This window comes from Acanthochromis polyacanthus, chromosome 19, assembly GCF_021347895.1.
Source record: "Acanthochromis polyacanthus isolate Apoly-LR-REF ecotype Palm Island chromosome 19, KAUST_Apoly_ChrSc, whole genome shotgun sequence".
In the NCBI taxonomy this organism is placed as follows: Eukaryota; Metazoa; Chordata; class Actinopteri; family Pomacentridae; genus Acanthochromis; species Acanthochromis polyacanthus.
The window spans coordinates 29,908,461-29,920,160 of record NC_067131.1 but is presented as its reverse complement, the minus strand read 5'-3'; the positions used below and the strand labels follow the sequence as shown (position 1 = coordinate 29,920,160).

The 11,700-nt window shown below is 37.0% G+C and overlaps 1 protein-coding gene across 1 annotated transcript; it reads left to right on the top strand.

Moving 5' to 3' along the window:
- The first annotated feature begins 10,509 nt into the window (after window positions 1–10,509).
- Window positions 10,510–11,334, top strand: atoh1c (atonal bHLH transcription factor 1c). Its single transcript, XM_022207080.2, has one exon. It carries the CDS (start codon window positions 10,638–10,640, stop codon window positions 11,208–11,210), a length of 573 nt encoding a protein of 190 aa, XP_022062772.2. The 5' UTR covers window positions 10,510–10,637; the 3' UTR covers window positions 11,211–11,334.
- The last annotated feature ends 366 nt before the right edge of the window (window positions 11,335–11,700 follow it).

Genomic DNA, 11,700 nt, shown 5'->3' with positions numbered 1-11,700 from the left:
GAGTCATTTTGGTTAAAAAAAAATAGAAATTTTGGCAAATATTTTGAGTCATTTTGGGCCATTTTTTTTTAGTAATTTTAAGCAATTTTTTGTCATTTCTGGCCAATTATTTTTAGTAATTTTAGGAAACATTTGATTTCATTTTGGGCAGATTTGCAGTCATTTTTGAGCTTTGCCATTTTGAGCAAAGTTTTAGACATTTTTGGGAAAAATGTGTAATCACTTTGGGAAGTTTTTTGTCATTTTGGGATTTTTGGTGTCATTTTTTGATTTTTTTGTCATGTTTTTGGGCAATTTCTTTAGTCAGTTTGAGAAAAAAGTGAGGACACTTTTAGAGAGCGAGAATATATTCAGAAAACGGGGACATTTGGAGAAAAGCGAGGATGTTTGTAGAGAAAGTTTGGCAAATGTGCATATTTTTGGGACATTTAAACAACAAGCGTGACGATCGGCTCATTGTCTCAAAGATACATTAACGTGATTCAGATTCTCACAAACATCTGTTTGTCCAGGAGGGACATGAACGCCTCACGCCACAACAGAGAAACACAACAACAATAAAAAACACTTTTAACCCCCAACGCACAAAAACTCACACAGAGAATCCCTGAGGGGTCGATGGAGGAGGACGAGCTTTCATTAGCAGAACAACACGCCTGATTTAACCGCTCACGACCACACACACACACACACACTACGACACACACACACACACAGCTGTTCTGATCAATAACCAGTAATTGGTCCTGCAGGGAGCAGCAGGTCTGATGGAAAGTGAAACACAAAGAGGGAGGAAGAAGAAGAAGCGCTGCTGTGAAATGAGACAAATGAGTGTGTCCGGGCTTTGTGTGTGTGTTAGTGTGTGTGTTATCGTGTGTGTGTGTTATAATGTGTGTGTCCTCATGAATCCCAACATCAAAGGCTCCACGGACGTCACCTGCACTTCCTCGTGTCGAATCCCAGCTCTCTGATTGGCCGGCTGCGTGATGTCATCCGTTCGGTTTCTTCTTTTTTATTGTTTCTGCTCAAACTTTTTGTTTCCTCGTCGTCTTTTCATTGTTTTATTTTCTGTACGGGGAACAAAGGCTGCTGTTCTCACCTCTCCAGTGTTCATCACCGCTCTGGCAAACAGAAATCTGTTCTCTGCCAGAGTTCTGGTGGAACCTTTTGGGATTTACACACGTGGACAAAATTGTTGGTACCCCTCAGTTAAAGAAGGAAAAACCCACAATTCTCACTGAAATCACTTGAAACTCACAAAAGTAACAATAAATAAAAATTTATTGAAAATTAAATAATCAAAATCAGCCATCACTTTTGAATTGTTGATTAACATAATTATTTAAAAAAAACAAACTAATGAAATAGGGCTGGACAAAAATGATGGTACCCATAACTTAATATTTTGTTGCACAACCTTTTGAGGCAATCACTGCAATTAAACGATTTCTGTATTTGTCAATGAGCGTTCTGCAGCTGTCAACAGGTATTTTGGCCCACTCCTCATGAGCAAACAGCTCCAGTTGTCTCAGGTTTGATGGGTGTCTTCTCCAAATGGCATGTTTCAGCTTCTTCCACATATGTTCAATGTGATTCAGATCTGGGCTCATAGAAGGCCACTTTCGAATAGTCCAACGCTTTTCTCTCAGCCATTCTTGGGTGTTTTTGGCTGTGTGTTTTGGATCGTTGTCCTGTTGGAAGACCCATGACCTGCGACTGAGACCAAGCTTTCTGACACTAGGCAGCACATTTCTCTCCAGAATGCCTTGATAGTCTTCAGATTTCATCGTACCTTGCACACTTTCAAGACACCCTGTGCCAGATGCAGCAAAGCAGCCCCAAAACATTACTGAGCCTCCTCCATGTTTCACCGTAGGGACAGTGTTCTTTTCTTCGTATGCTTGGTTTTTGAGTCTATGAACATAGAGTTGATGTGCCTTACCAAAAAGCTCCAGTTTGGTCTCATCTGTCCAAAGGACATTCTCCCAGAAGCTTTGTGGCTTGTCAACATGCATTTTTGCAAATTCCAGTCTGGCTTTTTTAAGAGTTTTTTTCAGCAGTGGTGTCCTCCTTGGTCGTCTCCCATGAAGTCCACTTTGGCTCAAACAACGACGAATGGTGCGATCTGACACTGATGTACCTTGGCCTTGGAGTTCACCTTTAATTTCTTTGGAGGTTGCTCTGGGCTCTTTGGATACAATTCCAACGATCCGTCTCTTCAATTTGTCATCAATTTTCCTCTTGCGGCCACGTCCAGGGAGGTTGGCTACTGTCCCGTGGGTCTTGAACTTCTGAATAATATGAGCCACTGTTGTCACAGGAACTTCAAGCTGTTTAGAGATGGTCTTATAGCCTTTACCTTTAAGATGTTTGTCTATAATTTTTTTTCGGATGTCCTGGGACAATTCTCTCCTTCGCTTTCTGTTGTCCATGTTCAGTGTGGTACACACCTTTTCACCAAACAGCAGGGTGACTACTTGGCTCCCTTTAAATAGGCAGACTGACTGATTATGAGTTTGGAAACACCTGTGATGTCAATTAAATGACACACCTGAGTTAATCATGTCACTCTGGTCAAATAGTTTTCAATCTTTTATAGAGGTACCATCATTTTTGTCCAGGCCTGTTTCATTAGTTTGTTTTTTTAAATAATTATGTTAATCAACAATTCAAAAGTAATGGCTGTTTTTGATTATTTAATTTTCAATAAATTTTTATTTATTGTTACTTTTGTGAGTTTCAAGTGATTTCAGTGAGAATTGTGGGTTTTTCCTTCTTTAACTGAGGGGTACCAACAATTTTGTCCACGTGTGTAAATGCCAAAAATAAAAGTTTAAAACTGAAAAACAACCTGATTCACCAAAAATCAGACGGTTCTAGTTTCAATCTGTTGTGTGTTTATTTTAATTATTTGACTTTATTACATGGAGTGATTTATTCTTTCATAGCACCTGACAGTAAAATTGCACATTTTTTAACCATATTTAAATCAGCAAAAATATTTATTTTTTAGATATTTGTGAGTTTTTGAAAGAAAAATGATGTATATTAGATTGAACACTGAAAAATGGTTGAAAAGCTCAAATTTAACAGATATTTTACAGATCTATTGTCTTTTGTTAAATCACAGGGGGAAAGATCAATTTATGTATTCAAAATAGCAAAAACAAAAGCATAATTTTACATATATTTTTGGGGAATAGAAAGAAAAACAATGGAAATTAACTGCAGTTTTTCTCTCTTTTGTAAATTACAGATGTCTGTCTAATAAATAGATTGAATAACAAATAAAAAAGTCTGTATTTTTTTTTTACAAATATTAAATTTTTATTTTACAGTGTTTGACTAAAAAATTTTTGTGTTAACATCACAAAAAAATATTGGTATTTTACAGACATTTGAAGATATTCAAAATAAAAACTGTGTTGAAAAAAATGTTTTTTTGGTTAAGATTTTTCTCAACTAAATTACAGATTTTATCGGTAAAATCAAAGAAAAAAATATAAATTTCCAACATGTAAAAATAAATTTACATGTTGTACAGAAAAAATAGAATTGAAATAAAATTTAATTTGTTATTTTACAATATTTGCACGTATGTTTTTATTCACCATCTTCTTACGGCTTATTTTTTACAGTGTAAATGCTTTTTGTTGTCATTTACTTCCTCTATTTCTTTATGTTTTCAGTGTTTGAATTTACTTTCTGCTCGAAACAAGAGGAAATAAACAGTTAAAAACATTTAATAAAGAAGAGGCTCTTTTGGAATTCAGTAGATTTGTGTAAAGTGAAGATGTTTGAGGAGGAAAGTTTGGAAAATAAAGATATTTTTGGATCCAGTTTTCATAAAATACTAGAGTAACTGTTGGATTTTGAATGTTTGTGGTTTGTTGAGGTGATTATTAAAACTCTTCTGTCGTAAAGCCAACAGTCTGCAGATTATTTTCACTCAGACAGACAGAAGAAGAAACAGTTTTATGCTTTTATCGTCTCGCCAGTCGATGATGCAAGAAGCTGAAACTAAAACATTAAAAATTTCTGCAGTCAGACTCGAGTCCAACCTGTCGGATCCTGAAAACACCAGGAAGCTTCACGGTTTGATCTTCATCCTGTAGAATATTAACCAAACCTCCACCAACAGCACGAAGTTTTCAATAAAAATACACCTGTCTTACTGTCAGGAGGCGTATTTAAACACACTGGATGAATTTAGTGTCATTTTTTAACATTCAGGGCAGTTTGCTGGGTTTATAAACATCCATAAAAGTCAGAAATAGATATGTGGTATGTGGATTATCAAAAAATAGAACAAGAAGTTTGTTTGTAGCATGTGGTAAGCGTTTTAAAGAGTTATATTTGAATGGAACCCAGGATTATTTTCTGAAATTAAACCAATCAGTGAGTGAAAACGAGCCATACATTACAAAATAAATCAAAATTAAGTGTAAAAATAGTGGCTGAACTAATGATCACTTGAAAAATGGTGACTATTTTGTCGTGGAGTTCCTCAAGGCTCCATTGTGGGGTCTTTTCTGTTCAATATTTACATGATTATATTGACTCAGATTATGGAAAACAAATATTTTATCATAACTGACAACATACAAATGTACATATCTATGTTAGTAGGGAATGATAAACCCATATAAAGGCTCAGTAGCTGCATAGAACACTTCAGCGATTGGGTTTTTCCAGAATTTTCTTCAAGTAAATGAAGACATTGTTGGAAAGTTGAAACAATTTTGGAAAGCTATGGCACTTTTGTAAAGATTTTTTTTAATGGAGTTATTCTTGTAAATATTCTTGGAGAGACAACATTTGACTAAAAACTGTCTAAAATGACTAAGACTTTTGTCTAAAAATGTTCAAATTTCTCTAAAACAAATGAAAAATTACTGAAAATTTGTCCAAAATGACTTAAAGTTGTAAAACGAATTGAAAAATTGTATAAAATGACTCAAAATTCATCAAAATGACTGAAACCTGGAAACTGTTTAGGTAAATTTCTCAATCATTTTGAACAAGTTTTCATGTTTCTGTCATGTCTGACATATTTTGAGCCAAGTTGGACAAACTTTTACTTTGGACCATTTTTGAGACATTCAGACACATTTAGGACATTTTAGATGATTTTTTTTCCGGACATTCAGACATGTTGAAGTCATTTTGGACAATTTTTGAACTATTTCGCAGAAATTTGAGTCAATGTTTTGATAAATTCTGAAGCCATTTCAGACAAATTTTCAATTACTTTGGACAACTTTCCAAGTTTCAGTCATGTTTGACCAAATTTGAGCCATTCTGGACAAAATGAGTTGTTTTGGGCCATTTTTGGGGACATCCAAACATGTTTCAACATTTTGGATGATTTTTGAGTCATTTTAGGCAATTTTTAATTATTTTGAAAAGAAATTTTACACGCTCTGGCCACATTTTAAGTCATTTTAGACAAAATTTGAGTTATTTTGGAGAAATTTGAGCCATTTTTGGACAAATTTTGAAGTCATTTTGGACAAATTTTTCCAATGACATGTTTTGGACAGACATTTATCCGGTGGTTCAGTGAAATGAGGTTATCAGGATATAAGACACTCAGATGTTTCTGGTTTGGGTTTGTTGCATCCGCTGAAGCTACTTTAACCCATTTATTAACAACAAACAGATGGTTTACGTCTCTGCAGAGCTGAATGATCTGGCTTAAGAACCAAAAAATGAAAGTTTATTAAAGTCTTCTGCTGGGTGGAAATCAAACAGAACCAGACTAGTTATCGGTGGTTTCAGCACTGAGGAGGTTTGGCTTCACTTGTTAACACGCTTCGCCTTGTTAAACCCAATGAAACGGCTCGTTGAAGCCGATGGACGGACACAGGCTGCAGATCAAACCATCGAGTCGCCGAGGCAACACCACCGACATACGGCTGGTTAGCAGGGTTTATTTAAATACAGAGAAAAGCTAATTTCTGATGGAGAACAGCAGCTGCAGACACAAAACTGGCTGGAAACAATAAATCCGTGGCTTAGATTTAGATTTTTTTTGGCTGTTTCAACTCGTTTTCATTCCAAGGATGTTGAATTCTACCGTTCTTATTGAAGCTGCTGGTGTCAACAAGATAAACATCATTTAATATCGGTACAACCTGCATCAATACTCAATACTCAGAATGGGGTTCCTGTCAGTCCTTGTCGGATCATTCTTCATCAGTCTTCAGGCGGTATGAAGCTGACATTCATCTAAGTCAGGAACCATCTTAAATAGGACTTTAAATCATTTTTCATTTGTTCCAAAAGCAACAACTCTAGTTTTGTCTTTGTTTAGCTGCAAAGCTGGTTCAGATTTCTTCAAAATAATTACAAACTTGTCAAAAATTACTTAAAATTTGGCCAAAATGGTTAAAATTGTCCAAAAATTGCTCAAATTTCTCAAAAACAATTAAAAATTTGACTAAAATGACTTAAATTTGTCCAAAATGGTTAAAAAGTTCTCCAGAATAATCAAAAAAATGTCCAATATGACATAAACTTTTCCTTTTATTTCTCTAATTTGTCTGCATTTATTCTCATTGTTTAACTCCACAAAAAAGACGTTAAACAGTTTTTGATATTGATGCATGTTTTAGTCTTGCAGCCAAATATTTTAATATTTAGTACATGTGTGACCATCACCAGCCCTCCCTGATAGCGAAGCTGATATTCTTTATTAGAATTCCCTGTTATGAGCCAGGGAGGGCAGTGCTACACCTCAGTGATGTGCAGGGAAACAAAGGCTGGACAGGACGAAACAGGACGAGCAGGGATAGGATCTAATAAGCAGCGGTGTTACAGTTGAAGAGTGTCAGGTGTCGTGTTATTCCCAACATAAACTTTTCCTATTGCCCGAAAATTGTCCAAAATTACTCAGAAATAGTCCAAAACGTCCTAAACTTGTCTGAATGACCCCAAAATGGTCCAAAATAACTCAGAATTTGTCCAAAATGGCTCAAGATTGGTCAAATATGACTGAAACCTGGAAACTTGCACTAAAGGATTGAGAAAACTTCTCCAAAATATACTCAACAGAAGACTTTAAACTTTCCTTTTCCTGGTAAACCATCTCCTTGTTCTTAGTAAATGTGTTAAAGTAGCTTCAGCGGATGCAACAAACCCAAACCAGCAACATCTGAGTGTCTTAAGCCATTTGTTGACCAATTTTTAATCTATTTTAGATCATCTTCTCAATCATTTTGAACACATTTCCACATTTCTGTCATGTTTGATGATTTTTTTTTGTTTGTTTTGGACAAACTTTTCAGGTGTTCAGACCAGTTTCAGTCATTTTGGACAATTCTTTAATTATTTTGCAGAAATTGTAGCCATTCCTTGAGCAATTTTGAAGCCATTTAGACAATTTTCTCAATCATTTTGAACAAATTTCCAGGTTTCAGTTATGTTTGGTTAATTTTAAATTCATTTTGGACAAATTTTTCAATTATGTCAAAAAATTTAAGTCACTTTGGACAAATTTTGAGTCATTTTGGACAATTTTGAGTTATTTTGGACACGTTTTCACCAGGCATTTGGACAAGTTTAAGTAATTTTGGACACTTCAATTATTTTGGAGAAGTTTTAACCATTTTGAACAGTTTTTTCAATCATTTTATGTACAAGTTTCCAGATTTCAGTCATTTTTAACAAAATTTGAGCCATTTTGGACAATTTTGAGTTATTTTGGATTATTTTAGGGGCATCCAGATGAGTTCAGGACATTTTGGCTAAATTTTAAGTAATTTTGGACTTTTTTTTAATTTTCCAGAAATTTGAGTCAATTTTTTTGACCAATTCTGAAGCCATTTTAGACAATTTTCTCAATTATTTATTACAAGTTTCCAGGTTTCAGTCTTTTTGATCAATTTTGAGCCATTTTGGACAAACAGTTATTTTGGACCATTTTTGGGACATTCAGACGAGGTTAGGACACTTTGGATGATTTTTGGATCAATCTTGGCCACATTTTGAGTAATTTCAGACAAGGTTTTAGTTATTTTTGCAGCCAGACAAAGACAAAACTGCAGCTGTTGCTTTTGGAGCTAAACACCTTCCAACCTGCATATCAGTAAAGACTAATTTCTGTGTTTTGGATGGACGTCCGCCTGCAGAGACGACACCTTCAGGGACGATTCCTGGAACGTTGTCAAGACTCTGCAGAACCCTTGGAGTGGAAGCAGCGAGCTCTGGTCCTGTCGGTGTCGTCTGAGGCGGCATCCGTCCAACGAGCCGTTTCATTGGGTTTAATAAAGCGAAGCCGACAACTGTCATCGGAGCCGCGAAGCCAAACCTCCCCACGTGCTCCAGATTGTTGGAGAAAGGATGGAAGCCGGGCCTCGGACAGCGAGGGTCCACCGGCCATAAGGAGGCCATTATGCTGCCGGCGCCACGCTGAGGCCTTGTGAAGGCCCGGACCAGAGGAGTTCTGGCACACGGCGATCCGGACACGCTGCTAAATCCCATTAGAGGCTGAGCAGAGGATAGCAGGCTGCCAGGTACTGTCAGTCATCACCTCAGGAGGCCCCAACACTTTTAATTAACCTTATAAACAAGAAGCAGAGAAGAGCTGAGCAGCAAAACACAACCTGTAGAGGAAACACACTCATTTAGAACCAGAAAATCCTCCAAAAAAAACAGGATTATTAGTGAACAAACACGTCAAAGTTCATAAAAATAACATTTTATTTGTATGGCGCTTTTCTGGACACTCAGAGACACTTTACTGGAAAGAAATAAAAACAGAAACAGTCAGATAAAAGGATACATTTAAGGAAAAGTGCCCCCTTCAAAATAAAGCAACCACAAACCAAAAAAGACTGCAAGAAAATGTATGCTTTGGCTCATTTTTTTTTAAACATTTAATGTAATTTTACAGATTTTATCCCCGTGTTGTTAAAATACACAGAATTAACAGTAAAATCATATTAAAAATCTATATGTTAGATCCAAAAATGGGGAAAAACTTGTAACTATTGTCAAAAACCTGCATTTTTACAGCATTTGACCAACAGGTTCACTCTTTTCACTGTATTTCCCTTAAAAAAGTATTAATTTACATGTTAACTACAAAATAATGGGGAAAAAGTTGTAAATAAGGTAAAAAAAAAATCTTTATTTGTACACATTTTACAGGTTCAGTGTTTTTACTGTATTTAAACCTGGAAAAATATCAATATTTTACATTTATTTGCTGTTATTGAAAGAAAAATGATGCATATTAAGGAGTGAAAAACAGAAATATGAAAACCTGTTGTCTTCCAGATGTTCTCCTGTTTATTCATTTTTAAAATTACAGACAATATCTGGTAAAAATCACAGGGAAAAGTAAGATGGCATAAAAGAAAAAAGACTAAGATATAAAAAAACTGAAAATATAATACACTTTTTAAACAATGCAGTTTCATTCATTATTTTACAGATTTCTGTGCTTATTTTCACAGTTTTTTTGTTTGTTTTTACATATTTTATCTTCCCATATTGCTTGATCTCTTTTTTACAGTGTGATGTCACATTTTAGATATTTTATTTATTATTATTTACTTGAGAAATGAATTCCAAAAGTATTATTTCCTGACATAAATATATCAAAAGCTGCCAGGATCACAACTAATAAACAGAAATAAATGCTGAAGGAGAAACAAAGTCTTTACTTGCATCTTTCTTTCTTGTTCTGTTGGACTTCCACACATTAAAATACTTTTATTTAAGGTGTTTCCTTCTTTTTTATGAACCCGTATCATGAAAAAGTGTGAAAAGTTCCTCTGATTTCATTGGAAAAAAAGTAGTGGTCTAAATGTTATTAGTGTAAAAATATTGCATCTTTATCTTATTCAGTTTGATAAAACTTCCAAATTCACTATTAAAAGTGAATAAAGCAGCTTCAGAGATTGAAGAAATGAATGGAAAAATAAAGTTAGAAAGTTTTTTCATAAATTGTGATTTCAAAGAAGCTAATTCAACATTAATGTTAAATTATTACTATAAAAGGTACTTGAAGGAGAATTTAATGGAAAAAGAAGCCTGTGTAGGTCAATATTTAGCTCCACTTCTCCAATTAATGATGGGGCGTTACCATGGAAACGACTCAGAGTGGAAATAAATTCACTGCTTGGAACTTTATAAAAGCTGCTTTTAATGTTTTCACATCAGTTTTAAGCTTCAACACAAACAGATGCAAAGGTTTTTAGATTTTTACGCAGAATTTGATTTAATACGGAGACGGAAGTTTGGTTTTTGTTTAACTGTTTTTAGAATAAATGTTTTATTTTAACACTGAAACAGACTGAAGGCTGCATGACTGAAGAACTTCTAGTAGGTTTCTCCTCATCCTGGTTTCTCTGGCCAAACTCTGGATGTTCTAAACTTCTCCTCCTCCTCTGGATGTCCTCCCCTCCTCCTCCTTCCTCCTCCTCTGCAGCTCACTGAGTCGCTTCTAATCCTCTTTTGATGAACTCAGTTAATGGACCTCCAGCAGATCTGTTCATTAGGCAGCACACGACCCTCTCCACGCCCCCAGACACGCAGCGCGCGTCCCCGTGGCTCTGCCCTCCATAAATGCCCCTCAGAGTGGGGAGATGTAGACTTCTTCCCGGTGACCTCCTGGTTCTGGAGCAGCCATGCCTCCCCGTAAAAGCCTCTTCCCGTTCATCCCTGTGGATCCGGAGGGAGGACTCGGCCCCGCGGCCCCGGCGGCCCTCCACGCCGACATCCAGGCTCTGCTGCAGCGGAGCCGCGGCTCGGAGCGCACCGGAGAGGCTCCGTGCGCCATCGTGGAGCTCCGGCTGGGCCCCGCCGGCGGCGCGCTGCACTACCTGCAGCCGGACAAGTGCGCTCTGGAGCGGGCTCAGAGGCGGCGGAGGCTGGCCGCCAACGCCCGGGAGAGGAGGCGGATGCTGGGGCTGAACGTGGCCTTCGACCGGCTCCGGAGCGTCATCCCGAACCTGGAGAGCGACAAGAAGCTCTCCAAGTCCGAGACGCTGCAGATGGCGCAGATTTACATCGCGACGCTGAGCGAGCTGCTGCAGGAGAACCGGAGCCAGCGGTCCCCGGAGGCCTCCTCACCCCGTCAGGGAGCCTCCTCACCCCCTCAGGGCCCCGCAGACTCCGGGAGGAGCGGCGGAGGTCCGGGTCTGTCTGCGGAGCGTCGCTGTGAGGAGGAGATGTGGGAGAGACCGAGCGGAACCAAGTGACACCCAGAGACTTAAAATCAGACTTTTTCTGCTTTAACACTATTTGTAATTATCGTTTCCCCTGTAAAATACATTTCCTGTTTGTGATGCACATTTTATAATTTCATAAAAAACACTGAGATGACTTCTGTCTAAACCTGGATTTATTCTCTGAGTTTAACACATCTGGGATCCTGGAAACATCTGTGGAATATTCTCCTTTTATCATTCAGGGTTAGAGGTCAGACAAGTTATTTACTCTGAATATTCATGATTTCACTGGAATTCTGCCAGAGATGGAAACTTATGAGCTCAACTGTTTAAAAATTGTAGAAAACCTCAAGAAAATGTGTTTTCTCCAGTTTTCTACAGCAGAATCCTTTTCTTGATGAATAAACACTTTAAAAATCTACAATCTTCAAATTTAAAGTAATTTTGGACATTTTTTTCAATTATTTTGGAGAAATATTAACCATTTTAGACAAGTTTTGAGTTATTTGGACAAATTTGA